The sequence below is a fragment of the Anoplopoma fimbria genome, chromosome 23, assembly GCF_027596085.1.
Source record: "Anoplopoma fimbria isolate UVic2021 breed Golden Eagle Sablefish chromosome 23, Afim_UVic_2022, whole genome shotgun sequence".
In the NCBI taxonomy this organism is placed as follows: domain Eukaryota; kingdom Metazoa; phylum Chordata; class Actinopteri; order Perciformes; family Anoplopomatidae; genus Anoplopoma; species Anoplopoma fimbria.
Window position 1 is genome coordinate 8,132,090 of NC_072471.1, and position 16,463 is coordinate 8,148,552.

At 40.2% G+C, this 16,463-nt stretch overlaps 1 protein-coding gene across 1 annotated transcript; it reads right to left on the reverse strand.

Moving 5' to 3' along the window:
• Window positions 1-460: 460 nt before the first annotated feature.
• Window positions 461-12,746, reverse strand: mtpn (myotrophin). The gene is made up of 4 exons (XM_054624482.1): window positions 12,386-12,746; window positions 9,625-9,738; window positions 8,449-8,532; window positions 461-1,836 (listed from the first exon to the last, which is right to left on the reverse strand). Exons 1-4 carry the CDS (start codon window positions 12,449-12,451, stop codon window positions 1,750-1,752), a joined length of 351 nt encoding a protein of 116 aa, XP_054480457.1. The 5' UTR covers window positions 12,452-12,746; the 3' UTR covers window positions 461-1,749.
• Window positions 12,747-16,463: the final 3,717 nt, after the last annotated feature.

A 16,463-nucleotide genomic window follows, 5' to 3' on the forward strand; every position in this document is an offset into this window, starting at 1 on the left:
CTGACTTGCCGATAATAATAATATGGAGCCAGACGTTCAGACAAATCTAGTGGGAGTCAAAGTCAGTCTGATTCATAATGGAACAGCTCGAGGCGGTAGATTGGTATGACAACAAAGATTACAGTGCAGACTTTTTTTTTAATGTTTGGGACAGAGTCGCTTAAGTTCACAAACACTGATTAGATGGCCCGAGGCTACCGGAATACCAAATTTGTCAAACAGCATGATGTCCATTGAAAGCTACCCGTTATTCATCTGATTCTATTGCACTGGAAAACAGCGGACTGAGTGGCAGTTCCATTTGTACAAGGTGGCAAATTGTCAGCTGTCAAATAACTGCGGCATATTTTCCCCCAATAGGATGCTTTGTTTCAAAATCTAATTTATTTCTTGGTTTACAAATCAGGCAACATTACGAACTAACCTTTTGGTTTACATTTTCAAAGAAAGTTCAGATGTCAGAATGTTTTATAGATATTTTTATTTCTGTTTTTACAGACTTTTTGTCACAACAAAGTCAGCAAGAGCGTTTTTTTTTTTTTTTTTGTCCATTACATAGTAGTAATTCATTTTTTGAAAGCAACCAAGTGAGGACCAGCGACCATTTCATAGCATAAAAGCAGAGGCAGTTTTGACATGCAGCAAAACAGGCAGGGCTTCTAACCAAATCCAAGGCAAGGGGAACGCCAACGCCCCCACCATCCAGCTCCAACCGCTATTTACTCATCGTACAGAGCCCCCAGAGCCCATCAATTACAAAACACAGAGAAGCTGCAACGGAAAAGGAATTATCGCTCTGAAAACTCACTCCAGGGATGAAAAAAAATTAGCAAATTTCTACAATTCCTTATTCTATTATGTGCTATTAATGTTGCTTCAAAAAAGGGATTCAGTAACAGATTTTAAAAATTGCAACATTCAAGTCTTTCTAGTTAACCAGCATGGTGATTCGTCAAGGAATATAGGTTATGCATTACCAACGCAAAGATTGGTCAAAAACACTGTTTGATATGTAAGTGATATGCCCAGTAGAAAAGGAAAACATTTCACCCCAGGACCTCTCTCAACCAACATTTCCAAAATTTCAAGATTGGATTGGAGGAACAGTTTGGTCTATTAAAAAAGGAAATCGAGGTGGAGGAAGAGGCCACAAATAATGAAAGGTAAATATAATGACACTTTACAACCTTTCTTTTCAGTTGATCTAGTATAATACAGTGCATTTACTGTTTATTTCATGAGATTAATTCCTGGCCATACAATACTTATATTGAAGTTGTAAAAAATGTTAACACACTACTGATCTATTAACATTTGACTTCCAAGAGAGAACTGCAAATGAGGTGTGTATTTATGTGCTAAGCTTTGCGTTTACATTACAGAGTGTGATTTCTATTCAGAGCAGTGATCTAGGATCCAGATGCGAGAGTGCTCCCCCAGTGTTTTGGTCCCTAAGGGAGACATAATTGACAAGTCCTGCTGTTAAATGGCTACAAACAGAGGCCAGAATCAGAGAAAAATCCTATCCCAAAAAACTTGGGGGAAAAGAAAAAAAAAAAAAAAAAAAACACGGTAAAAGAAAATCACCAGACAGACAAATGACCCTCCTACAAACAGACAAAAGCAGTGTTAAGACAGATGTTGATCGGGTTAAAAGGGGGCGAGTCCATCTTCTGTCAGGGGAACCACTGCATCCATCTGTCTGTCCGTTCACCCACCTGTCCAGCCACCTCCAAACACTGTGGTGTCTCACTTGAGCATAGCCTTTATAGCGGCGTCCTCGGCAGCTTCAAAGGCACTGATGCCGTCCGGTCCTTTTTGGTCTTTGTCAGCTCCCTGTGGAGGAGACGGGATCATGAATATTAAATATGCTTAGTAGGTGCATGGAGTCTCCCTCACAGTGTGATGCCAAATCCATTTCATTGAGTCAGGGGTTACGGTAAGGAGCAGAGACCTCAATCTATAGCCTCTTGTTTGAAAAAAGCGTCCTCTGTCCATTTGCAACCAAACAGAGCCAGGTACTGGACAATCATTCCCACCCAGTTTAGGCCCTGTCCACACTATGTCGTTTTCTCTGTAGCCAAGCAACCAGTGTACTTCCCGTTTACACCAGCACGCTCAGTGTTCGTGAATAGTCATGTGATATTAGTTTTTAGGGGAGCAAGTTCGGACGGAAATACTTTCGAAAACGATGCTGTAACGCCCGTGTGGACGGAGATCGTTTCCATTTTAAAACCCCGAAAGAGTGTGGATGTAGCCTTAGAATAGCAGACACCTGAACACATTTTCCTTCTTCACAAAAAAACCCTCAATGATAGATTAAGTTAAGGTAGCTCGAGGAACAGAGGACTGTCAGGACTTTGGTTGTCTATGTTCCCAGATACTACATTTAGAACCTGGTAAACATGCAGGTAAGGTTCTTGAGTTCTTGAAATTGTTCCTGGGCCACTGCTGGAAGGTCCTGGGGTGTTAAGGGTCTATACTGGGTGTTCAAACATGTGCCATGGAGAGCCAACAATCATGGGAGGGTGAGGTCTATAATTCGTCCTACAATTGTCTTGCCTATGGCCATATGCCCTTATCCAACAGCTATCCTCACATGTTAACAAAATATTAATGGTAAAACGTCTGTCACTTTCACTTTCCTCTAACAGTCATTTAGCACTTGCCTGTCAGTCTGTCTTTATCATAAATATAAATAAATAAATAAAAAGGCCACAGATGCAGAGACAAATTCATTTGAGCTCTGAGGGATAACTGGGTGAATGTAAAAGAGCTGTGAGTGGACATAATCTGTCAGATTACTAAGGACAAAAAACTGAAGTAAAAAAGAGAGAGAATGAGACAGGCAGCGTATTGAATGCACATGTTGTGACAAAAGATTTAATGGGCAACGGAGGAGTGGAGGGGCATGTGGTGGAGTGAACGTCCCTTTGTTTGGCTTGCCAACTTTAGCCTCTTAGCAAAAGGGCTTACAGAGCCAAGGCAGAGAGAGTCTATTGTTGCGTGGAGAAGCAGGGCATCAAAAACAAGGCGACACAGTTCAAGTGCCCGGCGTTGTGAGGATGGTTGTCTGGGTGCAAATTCCATGCCACGGGAGAAACAGAGCGCATCCCGAGCAGGAAGAGATTTACCAGGGATGAGCGGGTAACCTGTCAGATTTGCAACCCTAATTGGTAAGAAGACGAAAGACAAAGTAAGAGAGGGTTTGGTTAAATCACAACATGCTTCAGAATCTGGGAAGCGTGCACCTGTCAACACTTATGTTTCGTTACAGCCCGGTCGTGTAACGTTTGAACTATGGCATCTGGTGACCCAACAGGTTTTTTATCAACTGAAAACAGCGGTTTAAACAAAAAGGACCTCATTTTAAAAAGGGTCATACATGCATGTTTGATCCTTTAAAAAGGAAAACGTTTGTCATTCTGGACACACCTTTATTGGCTTTCTTTCCGAGAGAAGATTGAGACCAACCTCATAGCTGTACAGTAAACGTTAAGACCTCTAACGCGCCAGCTAACGACTACCAGAAAGACTTCGCTTGGCAAAGTGACTGGAAACAGGGCAACAGTTAGCCTGGCTCTGTCCAAAGGTAATTAAATCTTACTACCAGAACCACTAAAGCTCATTAGTTAACGTCATACCTCCCTTTTTTCAATCGGTCAAAAAAAAAAAAAAAAAAAAAAACGGGGGTTACTGTATGTGCCTGGCTATTTCTTGGTCAAGACCTTTACTTTCTTGGAGTTCTTCGCTGTTGTTTACTCATGTTTTGGAGGTGCACTTCAAATAGTTTTTAATGTCCAGGTCGTCCCATTTCAAAAAGAAAATTAAATGACCATCCTCCTCTAATTTTATCTGCAAATACACAGAGGGTTCCTTAATTGTCATTTTTCTTGTCAGAGACCAAACAGGTCAGAATCCAGAGAGTTTTTACGTTTTTCAGATAAAGTGTTTCTTAATCCATATTTAAAAAGAAATAAAAACATTGCTGAAGAAAAAGAAATATATATATATATATATATTTGTAGTAGTCACTTTTCGAAAAGCTGCTGAAAGATTCCTATTAGGTAGCTACTAAACAATGATTGTACTTTCTACTCAAGTGACTTCAGGGTCTGAAGGGGAGGACAGGAAGATGGGAGGTAGCTTTCTTATTTCTGCAGCTCAGGGGAGGTCATTAGTAGTAGCTGGTTGAAGATCATACCTAGTAACAGACTCTGCAGGCCTCATTTAGATGACAGGAAACAGAACTCACCTTACAGTGGCCCTTTCACCATCAATACTACGCTCGCCTTGGAACAAACCAGGCGTCTACCTGCCGGGCAAAATGGTATAACTTGTGTCCTTGATCATATTTGAGGCAAAACAATCTCAAGATGTGGGTATTCCCTTCTGGTCACCACAGTTGCAATAATATTCGTGGCCTATATCCTCCCTGTTGCTGCCTCTTAGGATACACCATGCCATCCTCAATGGACATCCAGCTCAGTGGCATACATCTGGCACCACTTACATTAATGAGCTTCCCCCAACTTGAATAACCTTCCTGTCCAAACTGTATCCAGTCAAAGAGAAACCAGTGGCCAAGTGAGACACGGCCTAATGACTAAGAATAGACTCCCAGGGTGTCTCCACACCAACTGAAATGCATCATCATCATCCTGTATTATGGAGCCATGCAAGCACTGGGTCAGTAATGTAATGCCACTGACCTGCTAAAGTGTCCATTAAGTTTTCATCATGCCATGAGTGAATGGAATTGAAAGGCCTCCCATGCAGAAGTCTTCAAATATGACGCCAGCCAAAGCATCGCTCAGAACGCACTTGAAATGCAACGCTTACAACGGACCATTGACCTGTCGGCAGCAGTCAAAGATTACCGATCTGTAAAAGGGCATATTTTTAAGACCCAGCTGAAAATATAAAAAAAAAAGAGATGGAAGATCAATATCTGTTTTGGAGCAAGCTGTGTCAGCTAAACTCTAGTCGAAATGAACGTATTTGATATGGATCAGGGAGCTGCATCAAATCTTGGTCAATAGGCAAACAAGGAGAGCCATTTTAGGCTGATTGGAGTTCACATGCTCAATTTTATTTATTTAGAAATTATATATAAATCATATTAAGAATCAGAGCTGCAACTAACCTTTTTTTTTTTTAAAACCTAAGTCTCTCAATTAATTACGTTAATTGTTAGAAAAACAATAGAGAAAAAGCCTATCACCAATTCCTGGCGCACAAGGTGACTTCATCGAATGTCTCTTCACATTTGATAAGCTGGAACTAGGGAACTTGGGGAATTTTTGCTTGAAAAATGACTACAACAATTGAATGATTGCTAATACATTTTCCGTGGACTTATCATTGCAGCTCTGTTAAGGACATGTACCCCCTCCCAAGACAAAACTAGAATTACCGCCTTGCAGTAGGCCTCCACCAACCGTTCATGTTGTAGTTCACATCTGTGTCTGTCCAAAACGTCAATACTTCATAATTTTATCCTATTAGACTGTTTTAATGATATTATCATAATTACCATATCAATTCTTTCCCAAAAATGTGTTTTGTGAGGTCACAGTGACCTTTGACCACCAAATTCTAATCTGTAAAAGCTCGAGTGCAAGTGGGTTAAGCTCGTGGCAAAAAAAGAGTTATGGGTCGCAAAGCCCATTGGAAGATGATGCCTACCAGCCTGTTTTACTTTAAAATTCTTACTTAGACTACTGTGAGAAATATAAATGGTCGTTCCTCCATTGTATTGAGGACACAAGGACACCTTATAGTGTCAGGTTTAAAAGCCAAGGCAACAAAAGGACAGTTCCTATTGTTGCCTTGGCTTTTAAAATACACAATAATACGGCATTTATTCCTCGTCAAGGGTCATGTACAGAGTTCCTCATTGACAAAAAAGGATGTGTATGTGTGTGTGTTCATGCCCTTTCATTGTTGACTTAAAATTAACAGTAGTCAGCACTCTCCCCAGATCTTATGGCTGGGTCACCTATTGGGATTAAAATGGCCTTTCATAATTCATTTCCAACAACAGCACAGCACGCAGTCAGGGGGGGCAGGGGTCAGCTCCCACGATGCACCAGGGAACCAAGCCATTTTGTCGGAAAACACAAGACTGTCTGACAGTTGAATAGTCACAGTTCAGTATTCTCAGTGGGTTCCCTTTATCCACTTTCAAATAGGTGGCTGTTGTGCTGCAGGTGCTGCCAGACAAAGTGGTTCTGCAGCAGCACAGTCAATGGGAGGGCTTAGGGACAATCTATTCTATGCATGTTAAGACACATGCAGAGTTTTTAGAGCTGCCAGGGTTAGGCGTTGTGGAATCTGGTCCCTGTGGTGACCGATGACCTTTTGGCTGTATCTGTGTGTAAATCCTTGTTGGTGCTTAGTGGAGACGAGTACGATGCCATGAGAGGAACAAACCTCTGGGTTCGCTTATATCTTTGTAATCCCTGTTCAGATGAGCTATGGCTGCTTATCTTGTCTCATATGATACCACAGACAAAAGGTCCAGACAAGGGGCTTTAAATTCCAATGCAGGGGTGGTAATTGCATAGCTGCCTATTTCAGATGTGGAAGAGCTTCTGGCTTTAACCAGGATGTACTGCGGCTGTATATATGTGACTGGTAGCAGGGGAAATGACTGCAGTCAATAACTAAGACTTATAATTCATTTTCCTAAAAAAAAGGACAGTATGCTGGTTTTAATTCCAAACGCAACATTTGTGATGTGGAGATAACTTGTGACAATGTAACGTTAAAAACTCCCACAGACATCAAATGTGTGATCCAGCAGACATATTGGATCTAAACTACAGCCTGAACTTCCTCATTTTGTAGCAGACCTACAGTACCTCAAAGAAAAAGCTTAAGTATCACCAAAATAAGACAAGCAAGAAACATATTGTTGTCGCAATAATACTTAAAGTTAATACAGCTTACAGATCACAGGTCTTTGTCGAGTAGGAGTTCAAGTCAGAGCAATGTACCTGTAAATGCTTACCAGTGTTACACTAGCAACAATATAGAGAAGAACTTAGTGAGTAGTAAACTGTTATTTTCTTCCTGTTGGCGTTTGCTGCTTCTTTCAGTTTAACTTCGAGCCAACAGCACTGCCGGCCAGCTGACAGCAGTAGCCAGCTGTCGGCCAGCTGCTGGCCGATTGCTTGCAAGACTCTGGCTTGTTGATGTGAGGGCCGAGGCGTGCGGCTGTGTTGATGAAAATGGGGGGATTAATACATCCGATGCCAACAGGAATAAGTAACCAGTGGAGCATCCCGTAAATGTCACTCTAGCTGAACACCAGTGTTTCCTATACATAACATTACTATTTCCTCTTTTCAAATGTCTCCTTCAAAGTGCAGTTGAAGCTGAAAGCGGCTAGAAAAATCTGCCTGAATGGTGCATATGTGACTGTAAGGAGTATATGAAGTTTGAAACCTCAAATATGTAGATCTTTACAAAGCCCCTCCATGCCCATTGCTAAGTTCACGTTCTTTGCATCATTTCACTGTTGGACTGAAACATGTGACCAATATGCTTGTCTTTCACTCAAGGTGTATGTGTGATTTATGCCATGCTGCAGATATAAAAGAACAATGATATCAAAGCAGGAAGTTGTCAGTTATATAGACCTGTTTTATTCTAGCGAGACTAGAGTGTTTAATGACAGAGGCGTACCAGAGACAAAGAACTGAAGGAGGTCTTGATAGACAAGTAGCTATTGTGGCCCTCATTTGTGTGGCATTCACTGTCCACGGGGTAATCAACCGGTGGTGAAATAGAACTCCAGTGTAGATGTGTGTGAGATCTGTCATTTATATGCATATGACTGCCGTGCAGGTACTCCTGAGTCAAACAGATATTGGTTTTCCTAAAAAAAAAAAAAAGCTCCACCATTTAAGGTCTTTCCATTTCACTGTGATGGAGCCGCACAAATCTGTTTTCTTCAGCTGGATGACGTTTGTCGAATTGTACATTCATTATGGGATGCTTGTTATTTGGTTGCATTTCTGCAGCGTATGCCAGCTGTGCCTGGCTCAGTATTGTCTCTCTCCTCACAGCTGTGACAACTGTGAGCACACGCACACATTTATCTGACTGAGGTAGCGTTTAAGATAGTTCTAGAGATAAACAACTGAGGGAGGCTGAGGTTGAAGGACGGTGCAGAAATTTAGACGTGCACCTATGAATGAAACCGCTTAAAAACACAGACACATAACAAATGAACAGCAGCGACACTGTGTCATGCTCCGTGAACATTCCAGTACAGCCTCCACAGGGCCGTGTTAAAGGGCCTTTTGTCCTTTGAGTTACCTCATCAGCACTCATATAGAGCCTCGAACGCATCAACATGCACTGAGGGCTGAAGGACATCAGGGCACTTCTATGTGCAGATGCATGATTCGAGCATGCGTATCAAATAAAAGTACCAACCTTTTCTAGCAGGACCTTGACACAGGAGGTGTGACCCTCAAAACAGGCAGAGATCAGTGGAGTGAGCCCGTGTTTGTCTGGAGCCTGTAGGGGGCGGGGGGGGGGAAGGCATGAGTTGGAGAGAGAAAAAATATTTATTTGAGAAAAAGCTTTGTGTATGAGCAGATCATAAGCACAACCCCAATCCTCATACACAAGGGCAATATATATCTCAAATATAACTAAGAGAAAGAACTCTTGAGAGAGAGAGAAAGAGAGAGAGAAAGAATAGAGAGAGGTTTTACTTCTCCCTTTTTACTTTCAAAAATGAAAAGCGCTATATTTGTCTCCTATGTTTCAGAAGCTGAGCTGGTTATCAAGAGAAATAGAGAAATGATCAAACATAGTGGGGCATGGGAGGCGAAACAAAGACTTTATGTTGGTGCAACTTTAAATCCTTGTTTCTGTGAAGACCGGACCAGTGGAAGCTATGGTGTTGAGCTGTTGTATCAAATCTCAGGCAAGGGGTGAAATGCACAAAGCTAATGTGGGTGCGTTGAGCATCAGAAAGCACCCTAGAAACTCTGCAGTACAGAACACTATTGATCTACAAATAAAAGACAGAAATCTAGGCTTAGTGAATTGTTCTGAAAAGTATCTATCCAAATTGGTTTCATCACAAAGCTTTGTTTCCTTTCATGGCTAGGAGTGTACTGGTGCTTCATGTTGATTGCACATACAATTCAACTGGTTACTGAAGAGGCATATGAGACCTTTACAAAAAACCTTCAAATTACAATAGAGCTACATCCAAATCACACATGTCAATACTGTTGGGTGGATAAGTGCCCTTTAAGTAGATCTGGATCAATCCACTAAACCATCAACGCCAGAAGAGACTACTGCAGCTCAAGGGGCCTATCGGACTTTATGTGAGGTCTGGAAAGCCTCGATAATTGTTGAATGAGAGAATGGACAATAGCTGAAATATAGCATATGATAAACTGGTTTAAACAGACTACATAAAGCCTATTGTTAAACTGCTTGAGTTGGCAGGAGCATAATCAGTTCGTTTGAACCCTATGAAGGGAAGCAGACATGGAAACTGTTATTTTTTTTGTGGACATTGCAACCCCAGACTGTATGCATCATAATGGAAAAAATAGTGTAATGGTAGTTGGTTGTTGTGGCTCTTACATTAATATCTGCTCCCTTAGAAATGAGGTACTTCACCACGTCTGTCTGACCAAAGTCTGCAGCATAGTGCAGAGGCTTCCTCCCACCTTCCAGGGTCCGGTTTACATCTTCGGCCTGGAAAAGAGAAAGATAACACATTAACAGGAATGAAATAAATAAACTCAGCGCTGGCACAGGCCAACAATATGCATTAAAAGGTGATCTGAGGACCCCATATGCTCACTGCTGATACAAGAACACTGAAATTAAAAGACAGACAATTACATGCACCATCCTCTGCCCTTCACTTCCCTGCTGTGATGCTTTTAAACCTGGATAAAAGACAGACAGACACCCGTCTCCCTCGTTCCCTTAACTACACTAACCACACACACAGCTGTGCCAGGTGGCCCTTCAGTGACAATAACTAATGGAAGACATATCAGTCACTGTCTTCCACATCTTCTAAAGAACTGCACTTGGACTAACTAATGTTTGTTTAAAAGATGGAGGTATGTGGGGTAAAAGAATATGAATTAGAAAAGATGCAATTTTCTTTGCCAATTCAGTTTTATAAAAATCTAACCTGCCGATTCCCACCGTCCTGGAACCGTCCCAAAAAGGATTTCAAACATCCCGAAGTCAGTGTATTCAAAGTGTTATTCTTTTACTTTGTTATCGTCAACTAAAGTGGTTCTTTGCATAAAAACAGCAATTCATATATTAGGGAATACATAATTTATCAAAAATTGTAATACTTGCTTTAAATAAAAAAATCATCTTTGCATTAGTAGTTTTAGTTATATATTATTTGCTGCTTAAAGTTACGATTAGGAAGTTAAACATGTCATAATTCCCTCTCTAATATCTATTTTATATTGCTATGAAAACATCTCCTTCAAACAATAAAATGTATTCAAGTTTATCGACAAAAAAAACAACTACATGTTATACACAATCTTGAATTTATAGTAGTGAAAATATGAGTAATTGGAGCATACTGAGCATGCGAGAGGAGGGTGTTGAAATGGATTATATTGCAAGAGTAGAGTTAAAAACATTAAACCATCTGTGAACACTGGTCACTGACAGAAAACTGACTAAAGCCTACAAAGAGTGAAGTGTCAAGACATTAGATAAGATAAGATACTCCTTTATTAGTCCCACAGCGGGGAAATTTGCAGGCTTACAGCAGCATAGAGTAAAGTGCACACAAGAGACATAGTAGAAGAATAAAAAATGAAATAAAATAAAATAAGCAATAAGAAACAGCAGAAAAACAACAATAACTGAAATATTATATTTACAGACAGAAAAACTATTATAACTATTATTGCACAGAATTATTGCACATTAAAAGAGGCTCATGAAAACTTTAAAAGAGGCTAATGAAAACTCCAATGACAAAATAGGTAATTTCATATCTTGATAACAACATACAGTACCAGAATATGTTTTATATTTTAGATTCTTCAAAGTAGTTGAATGAGACGGTGTGTCCAAACTTTTGACTGGTACTGTATATCAAGATGTAGCATGTGTTGTGGCAATTCAATAAATGCATTCTCTATACCAGTGGTTCTCAACCTTTTTTCAGTGATGTGCCCCCTGTGAAGTACTTTTTTAGCCAAGTACCCCCTAACCAGCGCAAAGCATTTTTGGTTGAAAAAAAGATGTAATACACAGCGCTCTGCCATCAGTGTCTGATTTATTAAACTGGCAACACTGATGATTGCATTGTTGCATTCAATTCAGTTTATGAACTTACACTTATATTTTATTGAATATTTATTAAATAACTATTTTTAAAGGATTTTTGAATGGATGCTAATTTTAAATATATTTTTTAAAAATCTCACGTACCCCCTGGAGTGCCTTCACGTACCCCCATTTAAGAACCACTGCTCTATACAGTACCAGTCAAAAGTTTGGACACACCTTCTCATTCAACTACTTTGAAGAATCTAAAATATAAAACATATTCTGGTTTGTTGAGCATTTGTTTGTTTACCACATAATTCCATATGTGTTCCTTCATAGTTTGGATGTCTTCAATATTAATCTATAATGTAGAAAAAAATAAAAAAAAAAAATAAAGAAAAACCATTGAATGAGAAGGTGTGTCCAAACTTTTTACTGGTACTGTATGAAGACATATTATAGCCAATTTATAATAATTGATGATGCATAATAGTGTAACTATCCAAATTGCAAGTCAAACTACACAGTAGTATATTTCAACAAAGCAAAGGCAAACACACAAGGCTTTAAATGTTTTTAACAAAAGCAGAATGCACTTATAGGCAGTGCCTTTGCTACCAGTCTCTTCAAGAAAAAGACCATGTTGCACTTTCAAATAGCATGCATTGTCAACGACTATAGTCGCTGCTGCAGCTGCATTTACAGTGAACATGAGGGTGGCTGTCTGCCTGCAGTGTGCACCACCACCTCCCAGCTGGTGTTGTTGTTGGTATGCTCACCAACCTGTTGGCGAGCTAGAGTCCATTAGCACTGTGTGTTGCTAACTATGCTAACTTGACATGTGCACGAATACAAGCTTAGTTAAAGCTCTATAAACAGGAAATGATGCTACAATCCCGTCATAGCTTGCCTGTGTTATGTGTCCTAACTTAACATTACCCAACTCCAGCTACCTTTAGCTTGCTAGCAACCCAAGCTAACCCAGCATGCTAGCTCACGTTAGCCACCTTAGCTAAGCGACAACTTGGCATAAAATCGTTGCACACCGAACAAAAACAGCCTGATCACAGTTTTGTCTCACCGATACCAGCTTGGCCTCCACCTCGTCCATGTCCCCGGTCTTCAATGCCCACATCAAATCGCCCATCTTCCTGTGTTTGCTCCGGTGTAGCTGCTTCCCCCCCGGTGTGCAGGCTAGCTGTCAACTTAAATGCTAGTGCGTTAAAAGTTAGCTGGGAAAAAAGGAGGCTCGTGGAACTAGACTAAAGTAAAATGTCGTTTTGATGCCTTAGAAAGCAATTTGTGTTGGATTTGGAGCGACCCGCCGATGAATGGCAGGTCAAAAACAGGCTCAAAAGAAGTTCTGAAAGGCGAAGTAGCCGAGAGGGATCCGCCTTTCTGCATGCCAGGAGTGTTTCCGATGCGGCTACCCGGAAGTGACGTCACCTCCGTGTTGCACTGTGCACGACCTCCAGCTGAAAGGATGAACACTGAATTTGTCAATTAAAAAAAAAAAAAAGGGTTTAGAAGGATTATAAACAATTAAATATTGACTCTTCTGTTTTTTTATTATTATTCATATTTTTATATATATTATAATATTTAATATACACTTCATGACAATATACACTTCATGACAATAAAAACATGACAATAAAAACCTGTGCAATACATTACACTGTGCAATCATAGTTAAAATAGTTTTTTCTGTCTGTAAATATAATATTTCAGTTATTGTTGATTTTCTACTGTTTTTTATTGCTTATTTATAATACTTGGTTTTTTTATTTTCATTTTTTATTTTTATCTTGTCTTTCTTCTCCTATGTCTCTTGTGTGCACTTTACTCTATGCTGCTGTAAGCCTGCAAATTTCCCCGCTGCGGGACTAATAAAGGATTATCTTATCTTATCTTATCTTATTAATAAATATACAGTACCAGTCAGAAGTTTGGACACACCTTCTCATTCAACTACTTTGAAGAATATAAAATATAAAACGTAGTGTGTCAGTGTTGTGCTGACTATCTCGATTACAGCCGTGTATATAACAAGCCACTAGCCTTGTGTTTGCTGGGTTTGCATGTTTAGTGTTTAGTGCATTGACACTTTCAGCGGAGGGAAGCTGGGAGGTGGTGGTGCACACTGCAGGCAGACAGCCACCCTCATGTTCACTGTAAATGCAGCTGCAGCAGCGACTATAGTCGTTGACAATGCATGCTATTTGAAAGTGCAACATGGTCTTTTTCTTGAAGAGACTGGTAGCAAAGGCACTGCCTATAAGTGCATTCTGCTTTTGTTAAAAACATTTAAAGCCTTGTGTGTTTGCCTTTGCTTTGTTGAAATAAACTACTGTGTACACTATTATGCTTCATACATTATTATAAATTGGCTATAATATGTCGTCAGATAGAGAATGCATTTATTGAATTGCCACAACACATGCTACATCTTGACATACAGTACCAGTCAAAAGTTTGGACACACCTTCTCATTCAACTACTTTGAAGTATCTAAAATATAAAAACATATTCTGGTCTGTTGAGCATTTGTTTGTTTACCACATAATTCCATATGTGTTCCTTCATAGTTTGGATGTCTTCAATATCAATCTACAATGTAGAAAAAAAAATAAAAAAAATAAAGAAAAACCATTGAATAAGAAGGTGTGTCCAAACGTTTGACTGGTACTGTATATATATTTTTTCTAGCCTTCAAAATTATACAGTTAATGCTTGATGACTTCGATATTACTCCTGGAGATAAACAGTGGAACATTCTTACGTATGACTGTGCTTTTATTTTTCATGGCCAAATCCCATAGAAGTAAGAAAACTCTTAATATTATCATCACATCAATCCTGCAGTTCTGCTCTCCAGTGCACACCCAGCAACAGTAGTAATTCTAGTAGTAATTCTACTATAGTCATTGCTGCTTTTATAAGCAGTCTTAATTTTTTCCTTCGTTACTCTGCTTACTACTGTGATTATATTAATCATTTATGTCATCTACGTACATTGAATGTGTTGCAACTCTGTTAAATTGTTCATTCTGTACACATGACATCTATTGCATTCTGTCCATCCTGGGAGAAGGATCCCTCCTCTGTCGCTCTCCCATAGGTTTCTTCCCTTTTCCTCCCTGTTAAAGGGTTTTTCCAGTGCCTATGTGAGGGTCCCGGGACAGAGGATGTCTCATGTGTACAGATTGTAAAGCCCTCTGAGGAAAATTTGTGATTTTGGGCTATACAAAATAAACGTAAAAGTACAATTTATTTATTTATTTTCATTAACTGTATTGGTCATTTTTCAGGAACATTACAAGGCACGGTAAACATTAAATTTTGCACAACCGGGTTAAACATATAAGAAATGAATAAATGCCATCAAATTCCAAATACAATTAGTGACATTTCATACAGATTCTAAACTGGCATAATTATTTATTTGGTGGTGAAAGGCAAATGCAAATGATATTGACCCGAAAAAGTGACTTTACATGCCATGCCATTTCACCACAATTTGAAAAAGACTTTGTCATATTATTCTTTATTATTTTCATGAAAAACAGAAAGAAAAAAAAATCAAAATATTAAATATAATAACAATTTCAAATAATTAATAAAAACTAAACAACTGATGGAATTTAAATTTATTAAACTAAGATTATTGATTAGATTCCTAGAATACATCATACCTTAAAGTAGTATTGGTAGCATTTCAATGTTGAATGAGAACTACAACAGAGAGAATTGTGAGGTCCATTTGATGATTATTTTATCGTTTGAGTTGCAAGTTGGCTTTGATCAAATCTTTTGATCAAGGGTAACTTCCTGTGACAGCGTGACCTGCGAAGACACGCTCGAACAAGACGCTGCATGTCATCAGCTCCTGAAGCTGTACTCTGACCTCCCATCAGAGCCTTTAAGAGCCTGTGGATGACTGAGATGATGCTTTAGCTGAGCGTCTTGTGCGTCATTATGCGTCCGTGGACCTGAAGCATTAATGCAGCCACTTGTAGAAGCAATCTGCACTTTCAGGGCCTGTTGTGATACAGGTGGAGCACAATTGCAGGAGACGAGGTGGGTGAAGTTGTAACAGAGGAATTTATTCTTATAAAAAACACAGGGATCCAGCAGCACAAAACAAACGTAAAGCTTGACTTTAGATAAATAACTCAGAAGACCCTTTTCAGGTAAAAAACTCAAAGTCCATAAAACATTCAAAAGACACAGAAACAAGGAGAGTCCTTACAGACCATGTGCTGTAGCAAACAAAGGTTGGGTTCCACAGAGGAAGGTTCTCACAAAGAGCAGGGTAGCGTAAATACAAGGCAACCAGAAAACAGAGTTGTCAGTCCCTCAGGTTGAGATCATGACTGAGCAACAAAGCTCAGAAACAAGAGGCTTAAGACAGCCACATGAAACAGGGAACAGGTGATTCCCCTGATCACCTGGCATGGGGTTTCCTGGTCCGTTTGGCAAGGACTTGGGTCATGTGCCGGGGTTCCCTGGGCCGAATCTCAGGGGCTTGTGGGTTCTGGCGGCATCTCCTGGCCGGTCGAGGTATGACAGTAACCCCCCTCCTTACGACCGTCACCAAAGAGCTTGTTCTCTAAGAGAAGGTTGAGTACACGTCGGACCTGCTGAACATGAGACTCAAGATCCTTGGAGAAGACGAGGATGTCGTCTAGAAAGACAAAGACACACCGGTTAATCGTCTCCCGTAGCACGTCATTTACCAGGGCCTGGAACACAGATGGGCAATTAGACAAACCGAAAGGCATGACCTTGTATGCATAGTGACCACTTGGAGTACTAAAAGCAGTCTTCCACTCATCACCGCTTCTGATACGAACTAGGTGGTATGCGTTACGCAGGTCAAGCTTTGAAAAAACCTTTGCCCCCCTGAGTAGGTCGAACGCCGTGGACATCAAGGGGAGAGGGTATTTGTTCTTGACTGTAATCTTGTTTAAGCCTCTGTAATCAATGCAGGGGCGTAACCCCCCATCCTTCTTAGGCACAAAAAAGAAGCCTGCCGAAGCAGGGGATGTGGATGTCGTGATCAAACCATTACCCAGAGCCTCCTGAATGCATTCCTCCATTGCTCTGGTTTCAGGTACGGACAGCCCGTGGAGGCATAGTGCCAGGCAGGAGGTTAA

Coding starts and splice junctions, on each gene's coding strand:
- mtpn (XM_054624482.1), bottom strand. CDS start 12,451: ATGGGCGATTTGATGTGGGCATTGAAGACCGGGGACATGGACGAGGTG. Junction 8,533..9,624: donor CTAAGGGAGCAGATATTAAT/GTAAGAGCCACA, acceptor CGCCCCCTACAG/GCTCCAGACAAACACGGGCT. Junction 1,837..8,448: donor TCAAGGTCCTGCTAGAAAAG/GTTGGTACTTTT, acceptor TCTCCTCCACAG/GGAGCTGACAAAGACCAAAA.